The sequence below is a fragment of the Homarus americanus genome, unplaced genomic scaffold (genome assembly GCF_018991925.1).
Source record: "Homarus americanus isolate GMGI-L3 unplaced genomic scaffold, GMGI_Hamer_2.0 scaffold40248, whole genome shotgun sequence".
NCBI classification, from domain to species: domain Eukaryota; kingdom Metazoa; phylum Arthropoda; class Malacostraca; order Decapoda; family Nephropidae; genus Homarus; species Homarus americanus.
In genome coordinates, this window is record NW_024712526.1 from 6719018 (window position 1) to 6741190 (window position 22173).

Here is a 22173-nt window from a genome sequence, read left to right on the forward strand (position 1 = left end):
GTCTACATAATCCAGACTCAATCTGGCATACATACTAACTTTAAATTCTGTCATTACTCTCGCAGTTACACTATAACATCTGGTTACACCTCTAACTGATATGCCCCTTTGGAGAACTAACCTGGTAATCAAATATTTTTCATGAAACTGATGAAGTTAAAATTCCTTCTCAGTCATTATAAAGAGAAGAAACTAAAGAGATGTTAAAACTAAAGGATGTTCTGAGTACTGAACAGTTACATGCTACACAGTACTGTATACTGCCCAGGTAAATTCCTTAAAGGAGGAATATTTTGCATTTATATTAAGTAATGATTAATATCTTTTCTATTGAAATTCTATGGAAAAATATATACTGTACAGTAGTACCCCGATTTACGCAGTCAATTGAACCCACAGGGTACCGCGTAAAGTGAACAACAGAACATATGGGATTAATTCCAATAGAGATTGGCCCGACCCCCAAACTCCACTTTTTGACAACACACAACTATGTTGTAGTATAAATATTATCTTAACTTTATGATGGTATGCACACACAATTAATAATTAAGAGAAATATCAATAATATTAGTTTTTTTAACACTTACATTAGTAGAAAAGATGGCTGGGCACACAGGGATGGGGGGTTGGTTCCGAGGCAGAGGGCAGATTATTGGCCCTCACCTGTATCACTTGTATCACTATCCACCACATAGGCTTGCAGGGCCTCTTTGTCAAACCCCTCAAAGTCCATATCCTTACTATCACTGACTTAGGCCGGCTGTGGTGGGTGAAGAACTCGGTAATGTTTTGATGACTGGGCGACCTTGTGCGCATCCTGCCCGCGCCGCTTCCCGCGTATATGAGTAGATGCACCGCGGAAAGTGAAAGTTCGGTTCTGGCGAGGTACCGCGTAAATGAGAAATCACGGAAAGTGAAACCGCGTAAAGCGGGGTAATACTGTTTATGAAAACCATAGTATATATTGGAGATTAAATAATATATGAATGACTGAAATTGTGCATGACTTCCGAGTCATTTCTAATGTTTCCACAATATTTCTGTGAATAAATTAAATAACGTAATGCCATCATTTACGAATTTATTAATTAAATTATGGGACAACTAAACAGTCTGAGCCTACACTGTACACTACAGTACTAATTGAGGTCACAACATGATAACACAGTACTGTAATAAATTACTGCTGATATAACCTAATGCTAAGCTATCTAAATGAAGACTGTGTGAGTAGATATGAAAATAAGATACCGTATAAAAATTTATCCGGTACAGTACCATTTTTACGATATTTAGGGAATACTGTACTGCACAGGTACAGTATTTAGGAAATTTTTTTTGTGTATTGTCCTCCTGTAGCTTTTTTTATTATAATATATATCAATAAATGAAAGGAATAAATAAAAATAATATATATATACCAATAAATAGTAAAAACAAAAAATACTGTATTCCCATTTGGCTGCTGGACGACAAAATTTGTCAATTGAGGCGTTGATTAATGCAAGGGCGAACACGGCAAAACCAAGTTTTGAGAAAATGGAGTTTAAAGTTTGCACATATTCGAAATGTCATAGAACCACCAAAAATTCATTGATTCTGTTCAACGAGTCTCATTTTGAAGGCAATTTAATGCAGAATTATGATCCTTGTAATAATTGAAGTGTGATGTATGATTTTGGTGCACATTGACATCAAATAATGAAAAGGTGTGAAATTAACATTCATGAAAGTAATGAAATAATAAAGTTTTGTACACGAAATAAATTTATATTGTATTAAAGTAAAAAAATAAAAAATAAATAAATAATAAATAATGGTAACACTCACTCTAAATGATGATTATGCTCCGCTAAAGAACTTAGTATCAGGGGGGGGTTAGGGTAGGTGGCTAGTAGTCTATCTGGTCATCATCAGGTACACCTTCCTCCTCCAGGACACCAAAAACAAAACGCAGTGGGTTCTTCATTGGTCAACATGCTCCTTCCCGACATGCTGATTAACTCAGGGAGTAAGGCAGGCTGTGATTGGTGGCCGGGCCACTGGCGAGTTCTACTTTGCTTTACTCTCGCCAGACACCGAAATTACCACAGGCAGCACAGAGATGCCAGGAGTTTTACACCATATGATTCAATGGGATTTTGCTGGCAAACATGTCATACCATCTTGTGTCATAGTAGAATGAAACTGGTGGCAAGTTCACCCTTGCATTAATCAACGCTTCTTTGTTTCACTAATCATGGGAAACAACTCAGAACAGTGGAGATACCTCACTCCCTCTCCTCTTAACACACAGAAAGTTTATTCCCTTTTATGTTTTTGGCCTCATGATAATTATTGATCTTAGCTCACAGTAGGGGGAAGGCTAGGCAGATGTGGCAATGCAGTGTAGTGACGAGTCTTGTGTTACCATTATAAATACAAATATAATATAAAATACTGCAAAAACAAGCAAAAATTTATAAAATGTAAGTAATAATATCACAGATGCACGTACTGTACTGTAATGGCCTGCACGGTTCGTCAAAAGGCTGAAGCCAACTCACAACTCCCTGTACCTCCTTTCCCAGCATTCATAAACCATATCACTTACCTTTCTTATGCTATTTAACATTTGTGCCACTTCAAACAACATTTGCATACAATCTAGATGAAAAAAATGCAGCTGAAATCATTAAGGAAAAGCCCAATTAAAGTTTAACATGCTCGCCATTTGCATAGACACTGGCTGCTTCGCCTTACCACTCACCATAGCATTGCTGCTGAGTCCCTAGGAATGTTCCCCCACACTGCACCCTCCTCCCCCTGAGCCAGTTAACTCGTGCACAAAGAAATGTTTATTCCCTTTATTTTTTTTAATTAATGATTATTATTATTATTATTTATTTTTATTTTTTGCAAATTGTGTATGTAAGATTGTGTGTGCATGTAACCTAGTAAAAGAAAATGAAGAAAGTTTTGTAACTCTACCCAAAATTATGAGTTCAAAATATCCATAATACGTCAAAGCTTGGACTGATAGCCTGGTGGTTACAGTGAAGAGTCTAACTTGGCTGCAATGCCGCCAGCAATGTTGACAGATACAAATGTGAAAAGAAATTTATCTGTAAATCTTCATTTGTATCAGGTATTTGTAGATTTAAAGATAATTGTTGCAGGTATGACATTAATAGATAATAATGCTTTAGCTTCGAAGAGTTAGGTGCCTGCTGTACAGATGCTAATTGTCTCGGGTTATCATCATCAGTACAGTGGTTATTAATCGAGTTTAAGTAATGTAAGCAATAACATATTTTTAATTCTGGAGTTGAACTAGGTAGAATTTAGCCTACTGGAGACAGCAACTGGGGGATTCATTGGCCTAAGCGATATCGCAACTTCACATATAGGACGCAGGCTGATTTTTGTTGGCCATTTTTTCAGACAAAAAAGTGTCTTATATGCAGTAAACTATGGTAATTGGGAAGAAAAAATATTGATTCTGGCAGGCTTACAGGATATGCCAGGTCTTGTAGAAGTGGCAACTGATATTCCCCACTGCAGAGTAAGGTCTCTCACTGTTAAGTTAGGCAGTGAAGTAAAAACTGCTGTTACCTGAATACTGCATATAGCTTGGGTATTTACCATAGACCAACCTACAATCCCATCAAAGGTGGCTATTTAACACACATGAATGACAAACAAATACCAAAAGAACAGATTATTTCATGACCTTTCTGCCACATTTTCATTCGCCACAAAAGATTCTCGAACAACCAGGTACGAGATATTTCAGAAGGAGCACTATGACTTGTGTCATCTCAGAATGGTTGGTTGCAATGCTACTCAATATTTTGTAAAATATATGTTGCTCGTCTTTATAGTATTTACAGGTGAAAAGAAGTAACTTAATTTGCAATAAACTTCCTCAGAGCAATGTTCAGATTTCTAGTTCGTTTTGTCATATTGTATGACCCTTAGAGCGTTTGAGAACTTTGTGTGGTGAGTGTACTTGATACCTTCTCACAAAATCTTTTTCTTAATGCTACAAGTGTCACAACTAACCTACACTAAAAAGTGTAAGAATCACATATGAGAAAACAAATACACTGACGATATGTGGGTCATACTGTATATCTATACAGTGTGCTCCATTAAAGTTTTCCTATTTCTGATATGTACAACGCACTTATACTACAGTATTTTAAAGTTCATTAAGTGTACCGGTGATATAAAATGCTACATTTCAGATCTATAGAATAATATGCACATGATGCATCAAGCCAGTCAGTGCCTGGTAAGGCTAAGATACAAACTTGTAAGTTTCAATACTATAGTATCACATATGGTTTATTGATGATCATTTATCTGAGGCACTGAAGTACATTATGACTCCTACCGTATATCACGGCCTATAAGGCGGCGGGGTGCATATGACGCCCCCCCCAAATTTCCATTTAAAAAGTAGCTTTTGAGCTCTATTTGCTGTATAAGACCAGTACCCCAAATGTGACACTTACCCACTGACTCAGTAGTCCTTTACCAACCATCCTTGATTTTTTAAAATAAGGCCAATTCACTTCAAGTAATGTCATCAAATTATACCCGCTGGTGTAGTGTAAACACTAGTGACGTCACTGAAGCGTGTTGGGAGTGTTCCCTCGTCTCGGTGGTGTGACTATTTATACAACATGTGGTTCAACAGCAACCACCGTATTCTAATTGTGGTGTTTCATTAGGATTTGAGTGAAAAAGGTTACCAGTATGTACTTACTACATACATTTATTACACAAATATATATATATATATATATATATATATATATATATATATATATATATATATATATATATATATATATATATATATATATATATATATATATATATATATATATATATATATATATATATATATATATATATATATATATATACTGAATATACTATGTACAAAAAATGAATGTTCAATGAATTATTTATGGTGCATTAGGGTACTGGTCACTTCTGATGGGCTATAAATAGCCTTCTTTATCTCCCCTCCATCTCACCCTGAGCCAGACGGAAGGGTCTTGGTAAATAACATGTTTGCTTATTTTCCATTTACTTTAAATAGATTTACCGAATTATTTGTTTTATTTATTTATTTATAATATACTGTAATATATTAAACACACTGTAATTATTTTCTTTAATTTATAAACTGTTTTGCGACAAAGGAATGTTCTCCAGTAGTGTTTCATTAGGATTTGAGTGAAAAAATATTACGTACTTACACAATTGTTCCTCTTACTTTGACAACACAACATACATACAGTATATTATTTCTCAGTTTTGATCTTTTTTTTTTTAATTTTTGTATTTATTTATAGTTAGTTACTTAAAATAAGGCCAATTCACTTCAAGTAATGGCATCAAATATTACCAGCTGGTGTAGTGTAAACACTAGTGACGTCACTTGAGCGTCTGTAATTAACCGTCGATAGTTTCAAGAATTAATGCACTCATTTACTGAATATTCTTTGGAAAAAAATAAAATTTAAATCAATTATTTATAGGAGATAAATATTATTATGAGTAAATATACCGATACCGGTATGCATTACTGACCACCTCCACGGCTCCTCACTGGCAAATGGGGAGGGGTGTGTGATGATAGCTGTGTTTATTATAGGGGTATAAATCTCTTTTACGGTATGTTAGACAGGTTTATAATACATTTTTATTATTTTAATATACCGGTAATCTTAATTTGAATCCAGCTTGCCAAACGTAAGTTTCAGTATAAAATAATTAGTGGTAAGACCTTGTGAGTGGCTTACGATGTTTTCATCACCACTCTTGACACACTAAACCACAATATTTAAGAGGTAAGAATTTTAAACTTGGTGGTTTAGACGACCCCCTAACTTTGGGCAGATTTTTTTAATGTTCAAATTTCGTCTTATAGGCCGTGATATACGGTATACAGTATAATATTCTGGCACTTTTAATCTCCTCTGCTTCTCTGACTTCTATCTTGCTATTATTGCATTGACCTTAATAAGTAAATTTACTCATACCTTTCAAGTTTGCTAAACTCTTAAAACTTCCTTCTTGACAAAAAATATAAATAACTCAAAAAGTCATAGAATATGTAGAACAACCCTCAAACGGCCATAGAACAATGTAGAAGACCTCTATGATCCTGTAAAATTGAAATCAAGAGGAAACACCTTTGCCCTTGAGTGAAAGTATCTATGCAATATAATGTTCATATGTGCAAGGAAACTTAAGTTTCAATTCTAAGAAAAATATTGTTTCTTTACAAATATATTATAATGACCTTCTTGACCTTTCACTTAGTGCTACCTAAATTACAGTACAGTAATAAGGTACACCCTCTCCCAAGTAGCAAGATAATTATGCAATAATGTTCGTTGTTGGACAGAAACTCAATTTACACTTCCAAAACCCTAAGTTTAACAATACAGTATGCAAAAATTGTATGGTTGACGGCAATACTCCACTGGCCAAAACCATTAACTGTGCCGTACTGACAAAACCATTCAACAATAAACACGACAATGTTAATTATATAATTTCATTCCTATGAAAGAAATATACTCTCAGATTTCTCACTCCAACTACTGTAACTACCTGTACTGTGGCTTACTGTACACAAAAGGTGAAAGTTCTCCTAGATGTTCATATGATATGTGACAGCAGCCTACACTTAAAAAAATCTTTGCAAAACTTCTCATTTCTGATGTAGAAAATAGCTTCTGCCCAAATGCTAATGATATGTAAATCTTTTAAGTTATCTTAGGAATATATGATACATACTGTATACTACATATTTAAAATTGTGACTACCTGTAATATCTTTTAATTTTGGATACTGATATCATTTAATAAAGCTAACAGATTTCCAACTTGACAATGTCTCTGTCAAGTATCAACTGACCATATATACTTTAATATTTTAAAAGAATAAATAACTAAGACAGTCATTAGAGGACCAAGCAATATGATAAGAATTCTGAGAGTAAAGTAATTCGAAAAAGATAGTAAATTATTGCACAGTAATACACGCTCCCTATTGGTCTCAGACAAGTAACCAACCGAGTGTAATAATGTTGTGAGATACAATTAGTATAGTCATGTATACCTAAAACTGTACATATATTTAATCTGAACAGAGGTAAGATTTCCTTTATGACAACGATCAGTACAGTACTGTATATATTCTAATAAGGATACCACATGCTCTGTCAGCCACGTGTAGATATGGCATTGACTTTGAATCATTTAGAAATGTTAAAATACAGTTAAAACTAAGTATGGTAGTTATGGTCACGTACAACACTGAGAATTGGCCAAAAACTTCGAAAGATGAGAAAATCATGGCGAAGGTATAGGAGATTGTGGGTGAACATGAGAGGTAAACTATACTGGAGTCCGTTATAAAACTTGCAATCTCAGGTACTATATTTTCAGAATATAGTACAGTACATGAAGAGCAACTATACATCATCAACGGAAATTACTGAACATATTTAGCAGCTATGTACAAAGAAATGACAATTCCAGATCAACAGCCATACAAGTGCAATCATTCAAAGAAGGTGTTGAATAAAGTTACAGTTTTTTAAGCAAAGTGAGAATCCTATTTATTTCATGTTGTACATAAAAAAAAAAAATTGAGACCCAAAAACCTGATGGCTTGTTAAGGGCAGTGTGAATACAGCAAAATGAATACTGTTCTAAAGTATGCTGTCCGTACACAGGGAGGCAGCGTGACTGGAACTGTACTCGACTGCTTTCACTCCCTATCCAATTATTAAATTTTGGTGGTTGTGTGAAGCTTTTCTGGAGGTTTTCAACTGAAGATCTTTTTGCCAAATTTAGGCCATGCTGCTGTCCCTCCCAAATACCTCCAAGAGATTGTACATCCTACAAACAATATATATATATATACTGTATATATATATACAGTTGTACCCCACTTAACGCGGTCAATTGAACCCAGAGGGTCCCGCGTTAAGTGAAAACCGCGTTAAGTGAATAACAGAACATATGGGATTAATTCCAATAGAACCCAGCCCGACCCCCAAACTCCACTTTTTGACGACAAATAACTATGTTGTAGTAAAAATTCTATCTTAACTTTATGGTGGCATGAAAAACAAGTAATATAGAAGAGGTTAGGTTAGGAAAGATAAAGGTTAACATAGGAAAAATAAAGAATAGGTTAAAAAACGAAAATTTTTGAGGAACACTCACGGTAGTAGAAGAGATGGGTCGGCATACGGGGATGGAGGCTGGTTCCGAGGCAGAGGGCAGATTACTGCCCCTCAGGTGAATCACCATTACTAGGTGAATCACCATTACTAGGTGAATCAATATCACTGTCACTTACAGTTGTCATGGCTTCCCTGACAAATCCCTCAAAATCAACTTCACTATCACTATCACTGGCTTGGGCTGGCTGTGGTGGGTTGCGGGCGAAGAACTCGGTTATGCTTTGCTGACGGCTGGCTTTGATGTTGTCATGATACACCGTGATGTACGGCTCCATAGCCTGCACCAGTCGGGTATGGAAGACGTCATGGCGTTCATCGTCAGTGTCGCGGGAAACGATGGACTTAATTTTTTCTGTTAACTCTATGACACACTTAATATCACTATGACTTAAACTAGGTTCTTCGGAGAATGACGCACCTTCTTCCTCCTCTTCACTGGCGGGTTCTTCTTCCAACATCTCGTCGGCAGTCACTTCAGGATCTCTGATCACCTCCATGATGTCTTCGTTGGTGGTCTCGGAGAAGCCTTCAGCTGTAATACTGAGCGCAGCTTCTCTGGCAAGGTCCACTGCTACTGCAACAGTCTGAACCTGACCAGTCACAGGTTCACTCCTCCTCTCACCTGGTATGCCATGCAACACATGTCTCCATGCGTGACGAATCGTAGCAATAGTCAGCAGATCCCATGCCTCCACCAAGAAGTCTACAGCTTGTTTGACGTTAAACTTCTTCCAAAATTGTTTGACGAGAAGTTCTTGAGTCGCCGCCTCTTGTTCCTTGTCCTCGTCGCTTTTGCTCTCGCTGTCGGTGTCACCCAGCTTACGCAACTCATCCTTGGTGTTGGTAGAGTCGTTCAGGAGCTTGAATTTCTTTGCCGAGTATGCAGCTTTAACATTGCAGATTAACTCCTGGTCCATGGGCTGGATTAATGACGTAGTGTTGGGAGGAAGGAAGACCACTTTTACGTTGGGGTGACGATCCATAAGTAGGGGCGAGTGTCCAGGTGCGTTGTCAAGGAGCAACAAAATATTGAAAGGAACATTCTGTTGCTCGCAGAATTTCTGCACGTCAGGAACAAAACAGTTGTCAAACCAGAAGAGGGACAGAGAAGAGGACATCCACGCCTTACGTGCGGTTAGCCAGTGGACATTAAGCTTGTTCATGTCCATATTCTTGTAGGCGTGCGGCTTGCGGGCTTTGTGAATCACCGATAACTTTGGTTTACAGGTACCGGAGGCATTGGTGGTAAACAGGACGGTGATGCGTTCCTTCTGCATCTTCCGGCCCCTTACCTTGCTCGCAGACTGGACAACGAAGGTCTTGGAAGGTAACTTTTTCCAGAAAAGACCAGATTCGTCCATGTTAAACACCTGGTCGTCACTGTACTGTCCTTCCTCCATAATCTCACGTAAAAACGGAGGAAACTCTCTAGCCGCCGCACGGTCAGCACTCGCTTCCTCACCAACAATGCTGATGTTGGTGACCTTGTTCCTCCTCTTAAACCTATGCAGCCAACCATGGGAAGCATTGAAGGGTTTGGGCTCTGCAATTCCCAGTTTACGTGTCACTGCTGCGTATAGCTCACGTGCGTACTCCTGCACTGAGCGCGTGTCCACCGCCATGTTGCGTCGCGCCTGACGCACCAAATAACTCACCAGCAAAGTTTCCACTTTTGCCAGCACCCTGTTCTGGCAATACCTGATAGATGAAGCACCTGCAGACTTTGTGATCTTCATGTGCTCCTTTATCTTGGCTGCATCCTTCTTTATTGTACGAATCGTAGATTCGTTGACGCCATGCTGGCGCGCGAGATCAACTTGGCGTCTTCCTTTCTCCAAATCTTGAACAATTTGGTACTTCAGCTCGTAGCTTAATGAACGTCGTGTCTTCTTTGGTTTAGTGCCGCTGGGTCCAGGTAAGGAAAGGTTTCTCTCTGGGGGTGGTGGTCCGGCGGAAGCCATTTTACGGAACAATGGATGCGCGTTAACCCGGCGTGGCCTTGAGGGATGAAACTGCCGCGGCTAGGTCAAGCGTCGTCTCTCCTCCCTCCCTCCCTCCCCGGGGTAGTCACGTCATAATACTTTAAGCCAATTACAGCTAGCAGCAGAGGGGGGTAGGGCTGCATGGCCAATCACAGTCCGAGACGTCATATGACGTCAGTGATAACGCAACAAAGACACACACTGCGCAACCTTACCGCGCCGCTTACCCAAGCGGAGGGAGGAGGAGGGAGAGGCAGGCAGGCAGGCGGGCGGGTGGGTGGCGCATGGCCAAAATCTAAAAATAGCATCCGAGCCGGACACTCACCGCGTAGCTGTGGAAAAACCCGCGTTAAGTGAAAGTTCAGCTTTGGCAAGGCACCGCGTATATGCGAAAACGCGTTAAGTGAAAGCGCGTTAAGCGGGGTAAAACTGTATATATCACATTTACTAATAATATCAAGACAGCTAGGTCTTATCCTAGTTATGAAGTCCTGGTCCCAAAAGATTATTAAGATACAGTATAACTATTCATACTTAGGATCATGATATGCAAAATATGATATAATAAAAATGACTCCATAAATTTGGAGATATTAATACTTTCTTAAAGAAAGACTTGTTTAATAAAATTTTTAATACGTACATTAGTTCACCAACACTGACGATCATCCAAATTTTCCTGATGCAGGGTAGTAACAAATGTGATGTGATCTTTTTTATTTCTTCTTTTCAAGCAGTTCTGCAATTGATGAGTCCATGACACTCTCTTCCCTCACTGAAATGAGACTATTTTCTTTGTTAGCTGCTGCAACAGCCTGCTTCTCTCCCATGCCTCTCACATTCTTGTCAGAGGACTTCACTTCTGCTGAGCCCTCATGTGACAACTTGGAAAAGTCTGAGTGAGTGGAAAGAGTTTTTCCATCAGGCACATTAGATGTACACTGTTCACTTACCAGTGCATCCCTGATCTGCCGAGATACAGAGCTTCTGTAACTGCTGAGAACACGTGTTTCTGTTCTTCCAGCTATGAGGTTACCTTGTGATGAAGATATTTCTGGTGGACATAAAGATGGTGTGTGAGACTGTGAATGCGGATGTAATGCAGGTTGATGAGGGCGTGGTGAATGTGGGGGTTGATGAGGGCGTGGTGAATGTGGGGGTTGATGAGGGTGTGGTGAATGTGGGGGTTGATGATGAGGGGGGCGGTGAATGTGAGTGTTTGATGAGGCGTGGTGGAAGATGAGGGCGGTGGGGGTTGATGAGGGCGTGGTGAATGTGGGGGTTGATGAGGGCGTGGTGAATGTGGGGGTTGATGAGGGCGTGGTGAATGTGGGGATTGATGAGACGGTGGTAAATGCGAATCTTGTTGATGAGTTCTTGCTGTCTGATGATGCATCTGGTATGGAGGTGGCTGTCGCATATGTGGTGGGGGAATGGTACGAGTGGCCCTAAGGATGGACCTCTGAGGGTGGCGGGTGGATAGTGGCTGAGGGCTGGGTCTTCCTCCAGTAATCCTACCACTAGATGTCTGGGTACTGATTAAGTCATCCCCACCATCAGTACTGCCACTGCTGCCACCACTTAAATCTCCCTCAACTCCCCAGAGGCCTGAGGCACGAGCATCGCTTACCTCCCGCAGGATTGCTTCTTGCTGATCTTGAATCTGCAACAACTCCTGCAGAATTTAAGCTAAATTAGAAGAGACGAGGGGAGAGAAGAGAAGAGAGAGAGAAGACTTCCACAGGATTTGATGGATATCACATAGACAACAGTGCAAGTGACAAATCAGCCATGGTCCCAAAAATCTACTTTCTATGGTACATGAAAGGTCTATCCATGTTCTGTCATGATACACAGTCCACATTTAGCATGTTTATCACCCGATAATATTATTTTCCACTGTTTTAGAGTTTGAAAGCATAGTCATGGCCAAATTCAATCATATTCCTACTCTATCTCTGTTTACATACATTATGCTGTGAGGCTCTGCACTTTTTTGTCATTCATTTGCATTTCTTGCATTCATGATAAGTACTTCTGATAGTGATGTGCAGCCTACACTTATATGAGACAAAAATATGTGGAACTGTGGAAAGGTATGAAAACATTACTGTTTTGTGCATCCAAATGGATACTTTTGTTAATATTACTATCTGCAATTTTGATACTAAACATTCTCCTTTTAATCATTACTATATTCTACAACAAAATACTTTCAAAATGAAACCAATTTCACAAAATTGATAAGTACAGTTCTCTATTAAATTTTTTTTAAGGCTACCAGGTATTCATGTTTTTAAAAGTGACATTTTCTCAAAACATAAATTTGATGTTTTCGTCACTATTGCACGGAATATCTCTTATTTATCTTTCAGTAATTACTATTCTACAACTAACTTCAAACTCGTAACACTCACTGCTATACTTTGAACATCAATGCTCACTTATAAAACAAACTGAAAATTAAAAACAAGTTTCTTACTGCAGTCAATGTAGTTATAACATTCCCTTGTTGTTGGAGCTGCTGTTGAAGTCGTTCCCTAGTAAGTCTTTCCTCCTCTAGTTGCAGCCAAAGTTCTCTGCATGTGTTCACCACCATCTGGGAATACAGTTGCAGTGTACATTATTTTCCATAACTGCTAGTGACAACTGGTAAAACTTATTTAATACTACCTGTGCAGTACAGTAAAATATAGATGTATATACAGTATACAATATGTACCTACCACAATTCAATAGATTGTGTTTAAGCAAATTAATGAAAATCTACACATTAAAGTTTTAGACAAGTAACATCTTATAAGTTTTTAATATAATTCTTATCACTACCTTGGTGACTGATTGTGAAAGGTACAAGGTTATACATATAGTAAAAGACAGAAAAAGATCACATTCATACAGCTTGTGTAAAGTATATTTACAAGTAGCAAATTCAAGAAAGGTCCAGGATTCACTGTACATAATTGGAGGAATATCCACACTGCATTTTGTCTCTACATTTTTTGAGAAGAGATAACAGACTGATAGAAAAATATGAAAAATAAATCAATTACATTTCATCAACATAAATCTACCAGTTACACATACTAACCGTTATTGTATGATCTAAGCTGGTCCTTGTTGCTGCCCCATGGCTGCTCTCAACTGGTTTCCTTGTATCTTTAGTCAATCTTGATGATGAGGACATGGCCCTCTGCTTTGCTGTGTCCTCTGCTAGCTCTCTTTGTCTTGATTCCTTTAAAGTGACAACAGAAGTTTCTGCTTTGCTGTTTTGATTTAGTGATTTGGTTTTCTCAACTTTAGTTTCAACTCCTGAAGCTCTCATTTGATCATGATTACCGGTAGTGGAAGTGTCACCACCACCATCCTGTTGTTGAGAGATTTTCCTGGGCACATCACCTGGTCTGACATCACCTTCACTTAACCTTGTGTCCTCTTCTCCATCTGCAAGTAGTCCATAAATGAAGAACATACAAAAATTTTTTAAAAAGTTGAAAAGTATATAGCAACAGAGAAACTGTGAGGAGAGCACTAACAGGAGGATCAGGGGAAACGTGCTTCAAAGGGTAAGGAATAAATATTGTAATTACTGTACATATGCCTATCCTTCAATATTATTCTCCTGTCATGACCAAGTTCCAAAAAAGGATCTTTAGAAGTGACAACCACCACATAAAGTAGAAGGCAATGAGTTCATGACACCATATTAGTACCGGGTACATGTACAGCTTGCTCGCCAACCAGGTCAACCATCTTGGATTCCATGCATCAGCCCTTCAGTCTCAGCCAATTATGTATACTTGTTTACAGTTTTAATTTTCTGTGTTCACATTTCATCATTCGTTCATCATTAGAGGCAATTAAGTATAAAAAAGTTGTGGTGGAATGTTCTGGGACATATTTTGGTGTAATTTTTGGAGCAGCAGATACCCTCTTTCTTATTGAAATACACAGAACAAAATAATGCAATTTGCTTTTGCATGGTATGGCAATTCTCTGCCCCACTTAAATCAAGGGTCTACTGAATTAAAGACTTCAAACAGGAGAAAAGGAAAGAAGAAAAATTTAAGATGAGAAAAAAAGAATCATAAAATTAAAGAAATAAATATAGAAAAAGAAGGATAGGGAAGGCACAGGAGTGTTTGTGTTTCTTACCAGGTTTCCGCTGTTGATGTATCATTTTTAAATCTTGCATAGCCCGCGTCTCAGAGTATCGAATTTTCTGTGAAGCCAGCAAGGTTGTATTGGATTGAGCCAGTAATGAATCCACCTTCTAAAACAGACAAAAATAGATTGAATACCATAAAAACATGACTCCCACAGTAAGTTATGAATCATCAGATGTATAGTGTAAAACTTTGAAACTCCAGTGCTGTTGGGACCATAAGACTCCAGGATTTATAAATTTTCCCATTTTCTGAACTAGGCCATTCTCCCTTTGATACTCTCTTGAAACCATGAAGCATTTCTAATTTGTGTGGCAAAATACAGTTTAGTTTAGTGGTTTACAGATACAAAATAGAACTGACCTACAAAAATCATACTCATTAATTTTTACTGCTTTGAGAATCTTTAACCTTGCCATCACATTACAGAAAGAGTGAAACTACAGTAAATAAATATAAGATGGAAAAGGCATACCATAAGTCCCCACAGTTTTGTATTAAGTCCAGCATAAACCATTTATTATGACAGATAAAACTAATCAATCTACCCATATTTAACCTATTCTAAATGATCTTATAATATACAGCATTTTAGTTATGTTGGGTTTGCTTGATTCATAGATTATACTCCCATCTGATTACAGAACCTGCTGTAATTAAAATGTCTGATTGAAACACGAGTTGTAGTTAATTTGGCATAGGTTCAGCAAGTTTTTGGAAATAATCAAGACCCATCTCCATTGTTCAACTGTGTTTGATCTCCTGCAGGTGAGGTTCTGGTGATATGTTCAGTGTTGACAATTGTAATGGTACCTGGATTTCCTGCTTCTTCAAAAGTTCTAACGATCCATATTCAAAATGAATTGATCAATGCAGTATTAATGTCAACTTTATAACACAAGACTCCATCTATTTTTCTGTACGTACAACTAAATATTGTCTAAACTGTGTTCATATGCCTACCTGTTGCCTAGCAGCTTGAAGCCTGGCAGCCAAGGAAGGAGGCAGGTTTGGACTATAAGATCCTGGTCTTCGGCTTTGTTCCAGCAGCTGTGCTCTTGCAATGACCTTATTAGAAGACTGACGAGCTGCAAGTTTCCGTGCTAATTCAGCTGGAGTCAGTCTCATGGAAGCCAAGTCATGTACAGTGTCCTGAAAGTAATACTCCTGTATGTCAAATGAACACAATCTTGTGAAATATCACGGATGTCCCTCGTAGAATTAAAATCCACACCTCTTAGTGGCAAGTGAGAATACCATCACTGTATCACAAATGACCCAAAATCCTCTGAACCTGACCTGGCATTTCTGCGCCAAGAACTTAACTTTAACACCATCACAAAGTACAACACAAAGGTTTTCCCATCATCCAGAGACCTTAGACGTCTAACTTTTTACCATACATGTATAGAGTACGGGGAATATGATGGAATAAACAGATAATAGCACACTCACTACTGATGCCATCATGTGTTTCTGTGCATTTACACACCATGTTCATAACATCAAACCATTAAATACACTTTAATCCTTTAGTGCTTATGTGTGTAAGACTACATATGTAAACACTGTAAAAGAAACAGCTTTGATGAAAATAAATGAGTTCATTTTGTGAGTTCCATCTGAATACTATGTTGCAGATACTTTTTTCTTATCAACATCACCTTTTATAGTTTTGTGGTAAACGGTCTTGGCTGAATGTAGACTTCAATCTGTCTAAGTTTAAACATCCTCCCAATTTATTGATTTAAAGTACTGTAGTTGATTCTTCATCTCCTGAAGGCTTGCTGTATTTATCAACACAGAAAAACATACCCCGTACGTACAATAATTCCCACCGAAGGGTCAAGACGTACCTGGCGCTCCTCTTGGAGCAGCCAGGTCAACTGTTATGTTGGCCCATACCAACTCCCTCCCCTGAACCCTCCTCCCCACCGGAATATCAACATGTTCTCGCCAGAAGTTACTATTTCATTTAGGAAAGGAATGGAACCAGTGTTAAACAGAGGTGAACAGTGGTGAACAGTGCTTAAGTCAGTGAGAACTCAACAGTAACAGTAGTACCCAAGTTAACCTTCACACAGTGAGGTCCCAGGTACCCAGTGATAACGGCCCGTGAGACCCAACAACCAGCGGTGTGTTAATCCGTCTACGATAGGAAGGCCTGGAACCACACCTCACTCATATAACACCATCTGTGAGGGAATTACTACACCACGTGAGGCCCCTCATAACACCATATGTGAAGGAGTTACTACACCACGTGAGGCCCCTCATAACACCATCTGTGAGGGAATTACTACACCACGTGAGGCCCCTCATAACACCATCTGTGAGGGAATTACTACACCACGTGAGGCCCCTCATAACACCATCTGTGAGGGAATTACTACACCACGTGAGGCCCCTCATAACACCATCTGTGAGGGAATTACTACACCACCCCTCATAACACCATCTGTGAGGGAATTACTTAACACCATCTGTGAGGGAATTACTACACCACGTGAGGCCCCATAACATCATCTGTGAGGGAATTACTACACCACGTGAGGCCCCTCATAAAACCATCTGTGAGGGAATTACTACACCACGTGAGGCCCCTCATAACACCATCTGTGAGGGAACTACTACACCACGTGAGGTCCCTCCTAACACCATCTGGGAGGGAGTTACTACACCACGTTTTTGCTGTTCAACACCTACAATAATCTATATGTTCACTGTATGTTCCTTCACCTTTCTCTAATGAAGGCTTTTGTTAAACCACCAATGTATGTAATAAGTCATTTATGTCCAATGTATATTTTCAGCCTTCGGGCTGCAGAACTTTTTCAATAAACCGTCAATTATTATTATTATTATTATTATTATATCTTTCACAAATTTGCCATATGAAAATATATCTTTCACATGAAGTATACCTGCAACAATCTTGAAACACTACCTAAAAACCAACATAAGCACCTATGATTGTGTGGCGACAAAACACCCCACATGTCTAATACTACAAAGAAAATACTTAGCTGTCCACCAGTAAAAAACGAAGCAGTATATCTTTGGTCTGCTTTGAAGCGAATGACTGGTGTCTGAAGTGGTTGGTTACGACTGAGCACTTTGTAACCAATGTCAACAAATAAACCGATTGAAGCATGTGTTATGCTCACAGCAAAACTTATTATGAATATCCATCCGGACACAAGTACTGTATGAAGGTGACAGACAATCTAATCATGAAATCTAGTTTGTTTTTAGATTCCAGCCACATGTTGGAGCCCTGGTGCCAGAGTTGTAATTTCTAGACCTGTTGACAATACATCTATGAGAACCTTATACGTTATCAAGTAAAGTTTATGTACAGTATAAAGAAGTTCAGTAAAGCTATAAGAAATGACAAAATAGAATCAAGTATCAGCAGCATGGCACATTCCAACTCAAACTTTACCCTATCCTGAGTAGCCTCTTTAGGGTAATTGTCTTTAAATACTGTACTACGTGACTTTCATCTTGCACCATTGTAATGTCTGCTGCTGGGGGAGACAACAGCAATTCCCCTAACCTATAACTTAAAATTCTAGCGAGTTCAAATCTAGTGAAACAACAATCGGGATCAGCTTGCTTAAAGAAATCTACAAAGCCTTGGTAAGAGTTCAAAATATTTTCTGAATGGCTTTCTCTTCATTTGCAGGCAGGCAGGTAATTGGAGGGAGTTGTGGCCTTGCCTTGCCACCTAAGAGGGCATTTGAAAGTTCTCCCAATAATGTCCAGTTCTCACTCTGTGAAGTGGGTTACTAATACAAATAGCTTCAAATCTCCATGATGGTAACCAGGATACTGCCATTAGGTAATCACAGCTAACCCTCCCCAAAAATGTTCTAAAACTGTGATGATGATGTTTTCTTCTCAATTAATGATTGCATGTTGTATCTATCTATTTTTAATGTAGTCTATGTTTCCTATTATTGTTTTTGGGTAATCCTGTGACATTACCTTTTTTCTAACATAAACATTGTCTTAATATTTTTCACAATTTATGCATTTCATGACATACTGAAAACTTTGCAAAAGGTATGGGAATTAATGTATTTGTAGGTAGCAAATTAGCTCACCTCAGTCACCCACAGAAACATTAGTGCCAGAAAAATAAAAATTTAGATTTTGAAACTTACATCCCAAACTGGTCTATTTTGTCTGAACTTGTGTGAGGGTGAGCCTGAGTGGTGCATCCTTCTGGGAGACTGAGGATCCCCTTCCCTCAGACCCAGCGCCATACTATCACTATTCCATCCATGTCGGCCTCTTGGCCACGAATGGTCCTGCTCCATCACAAGTCTGTGGGATCCAAAAAATTTAAATGATCAATCTTACCTAACTTAACCAACTTAGCTTAAGCTTGCATATACAGGTAGGTTTTGACTACTCAAAACAAGCCATTATTTGGTATGTGTATGGCAAGCACCACTATCAAGTACAGTACCTCATCAATCACATTCTTAGCACTCATAAACTAATTTGGTACAGTACAAATATTTGACCTGGTCATCAGTGTCTTCCTCTTGATGAACCAAGTATTTCTTCTTGCTAACAAGTGTGAAATGGAACACAGACAAATCAACTGACATTCACTTGCAAAATGAACCATAAGGCCCAAAAAACTCATAGAAATCTTAACAGGGTATAAATGATGATGAGATTGTATCAACAGCTTCTAACCCAAAACTACAATCAGATTGCACTTAAATTTAAGAGTCACACATCTGGCCAGAAACTTGCAGTTATGGTTGATTGCAGCCTAAAGTAGCCAAGGTTCCATATACAGTACCATATTCTTCAGGTGAGGTGTGAAGTGGGCATTTCAAAGAGAGTCAAGTTCAGCAACTTGTCTTGATGTACATAATTAAAAAAAATTGCCATCAGAGACCAAAAACTGAGGCAGCAATAGAATATGAAATTGGAACTCAAAACATACTGTATTTACAATACTGTATTGTTTGAGGAAGGACTTGAAGAGCAAGAAAGAGAACAACAATAAAATGAATTCAAGGAAATGATATTGGTAATGGAAAACATATACAGTAGAACAAAAGAGAAACCTGGTTAAAACTGACTGGATCACAAATAAAATTTTAATGAAAATAGGTAGGAGTAAAATGGTACTCATTTCGAATATCAAAACAGAAATCTCAAAAATACATTTCTTTTACAATTTTAAATGTTTCTCGAGGTAAAGAAGCTTATATCTTCTATGGAGAAATTTTGTCAGGTAGCCACGAAAGGCTGGACACTCATCAAGTACAGTACCTGTGTTACTGAAATATTGTAGCCACAAAGGTTTAGGTATAAAACGCCGCTAAGGCAAAGTATCCAAAAATTGCCATAAATCCTTGTAATTGTTTTGGTATATCATTAATTATTTTAAATAATATAAGGTGCAGTATATATTTTGAAGTAGCCATACACAGAAATTACTATGCAAATACAGTTAGCTGAAATCTTAAATCCCCAGAACTCTACAAGAGCCAGAAAAAAAAAAATAGGTATTCAGAGAAATTCCTGGAAAACTCTGTATTCTGGGCATGGGAACAAATTTCCAAGAGATTACGTCATGTTTCCGATATCGGGATGCATGGGTGGGTAGTCTCAGATTGCTCGTGAGCTACAATTGGCCACTACTATCATGTGACTGCATGGGATGCCTATGATTGGCTGATGTATGTTACTGCCTATCTCCTCAAACTTTTGCTTCATGACACTATTGGTTTTTCATGTTTTAGTGGAAACATTAAAGTCTATGAAATGTGCTCTTGACTCTCTTGGTAATGATAGCTCCCCACATAACAGACAAGTGTGTTGAGGTTGAAAACAATGGAAAACCAAAAGTAGGAAATTTGCAATTCCTACACCAATACCTTTCTATTCAAGAAGTAAGTTTGACAGAGAAAAGTTTTTTCAGCTCTGGTGAAATATCTTCAAGTTAGTGGTTCAGGTGTACATCATCAAATATTAACATATTACTGAGATTTCTGCAAATTAGTTTATTATTCACAAGTGACCAACAATGCTTTGTGAAATATTTATCAAGAGATACTTAGGTTTGGAATAGCATTGCTCAAGATACAGATTACCAAAATTGGTTCATAAACTTCTAAATTTCTGCAATACAATGCAAACATAGTTTGAGGCCTCAGTATGAAGGAATATTATTATAGGCTAAGAGCACTGAGCACAACACAAATCACACCTTAGGAAAACTGGAAATGTACTATACTGTATTTGAGACCAATACAGTCATAACTCTGTATATAACTTAGGTTTTCAATGTGAAATTGAAGTTATCTTCACTACTTATTACATCAGAATGAAAATAAATTGTGGTAAACTTACCTTTTGTTTAAGGCCAATGCGGTGAGCAATACCAACTTAATCAATTGCTTACCTCAACTCTCAAAAGTTGCGCGAGCAGTCAACTAAAATCTACTAATGTACTCGCAGGCAATCTCTGTTAAAAAGGTTATAAGTATCGTTTACCAGTTAAATATAAAGCTATATATTAATATAAATACTTAATTTTATATTTGTAATATGATGAAAATCATTTAAGATTTTTGGGTTAAGTACTAAAGGCCTTGTATTGACTTTCTCAACCACAAATATGTAAACAAACATATTTACAGAAAACGTACATCCTAAGGGTAACTGCAGTATTGTATTATATTGAAAATAAAGATGGATAGTTGTTTCTTCAGTAAATGAGTAATACATATTTACATTGATCGAGTATGTCTACACAGTATATGTAATTGTATACAAACAATAACAGTTGATGTTCGTTTTAGCATGTGACCTTAAACACCTATACTTGTGACTGTAAATTGTTTATGTATATAGCCAAAAGGTTCAGATCTATAGAGTACAGTAAAATTAAGGCCTGCTGATAAACTTGGTAACTTTTAATTGTATTAAAAATTAAATTTAATGTGTAATGTGAGATTATGATTTGCATAATATTTGTATAATAAACTTGTAATTTCATATTCTGTACAGGTACAGTATACATTTTATCCTCTTCACCACTGATCAGCTCGTTAGCCGATCAATAAAGAAATATACTGTATATTTCCTTTTCCAGGGGGGGGGGGATTCTCCCCTCCCACAACCCCAGTGGATGCCCTATATTTATGCTACCCATATCGTTGTCAATGTACCATAACTCATGACTGACTTCCCATGCAAGTGACCATGTAACTGGTCAGATGGTCAGCTTAAATTCAATTATCACCAGTTTAATCCATAAGCACACATGTACGGTTTGATATTGCCACATTTATTTTCAAATTTGGGCAGTAGAGAATATTAATGGTGGTTGTAGCAATGGGATATATACAATATTTTTCAAACGTAGTCTTCTTAGTAGGAATATATCATTGTGGTACCTGTACATTACATAGTTTTATATGAATAATTCCTGTACCTAACCTTTTTCACTTTACGGTACAGTATAATCCAGTATTATTTCATTTGTGCTTATCATAGATTATATCAAATTTACCATGAAGAAATACTAGCATATTTGTTATTTTTTTTAGTGAGTACACCAATCCCCCACCTAAATACAGGGTAATGTATCCTAAATCTCATACCGTGTCTACCACCTTAATGATTAAGTTGTACACAATTAACACAGAGGGGATATATTAAAACAGTATTATATATGACTCAAATAATATTTATCTAAAAAAATCTACAATAAATTTCCTT

The 22173-nt window shown here is 37.7% G+C and overlaps 2 protein-coding genes across 2 annotated transcripts in view; one reads left to right on the forward strand and one right to left on the reverse strand.

The window, feature by feature from the left end:
• The window catches only part of LOC121861675 (CWF19-like protein 2), a 29560-nt gene extending 17582 nt beyond the window's left edge, over positions 1-11978 (forward strand). Inside the window, exon 18 of the mRNA XM_042359579.1 lies at positions 11854-11978. The gene's annotated coding sequence lies outside the window, so the exon portion shown is untranslated. The remainder of the gene's footprint in view (positions 1-11853) is intronic.
• On the reverse strand, positions 10966-20871 carry LOC121863509 (histone acetyltransferase KAT6A-like). Its single transcript, XM_042362190.1, has 8 exons — positions 20800-20871; positions 18585-18747; positions 15379-15567; positions 14405-14522; positions 13341-13693; positions 12732-12848; positions 11286-11924; positions 10966-11217 (listed from the first exon to the last, which is right to left on the reverse strand). The coding sequence occupies exons 2-8, from the start codon at positions 18738-18740 to the stop codon at positions 10966-10968; spliced, it is 1824 nt and encodes a 607-aa protein (XP_042218124.1). The 5' UTR covers positions 18741-18747; positions 20800-20871.
• Between the last annotated feature and the right edge of the window lie 1302 nt (positions 20872-22173).

Bases quoted from the DNA above. Each gene is read 5' to 3' on its own strand.
- LOC121863509 (XM_042362190.1), bottom strand. From the start codon at position 18,740: ATGGAGCAGGACCATTCGTGGCCAAGAGGCCGACATGGATGGAATAGT. The intron at 12,849-13,340 runs GTTAGTATGTGT...CTGTATTCCCAG, and splicing joins GCTTAGATCATACAATAACG to ATGGTGGTGAACACATGCAG. The intron at 11,925-12,731 runs GTAAGAAACTTG...TAAATTCTGCAG, and splicing joins TTATAACTACATTGACTGCA to GAGTTGTTGCAGATTCAAGA.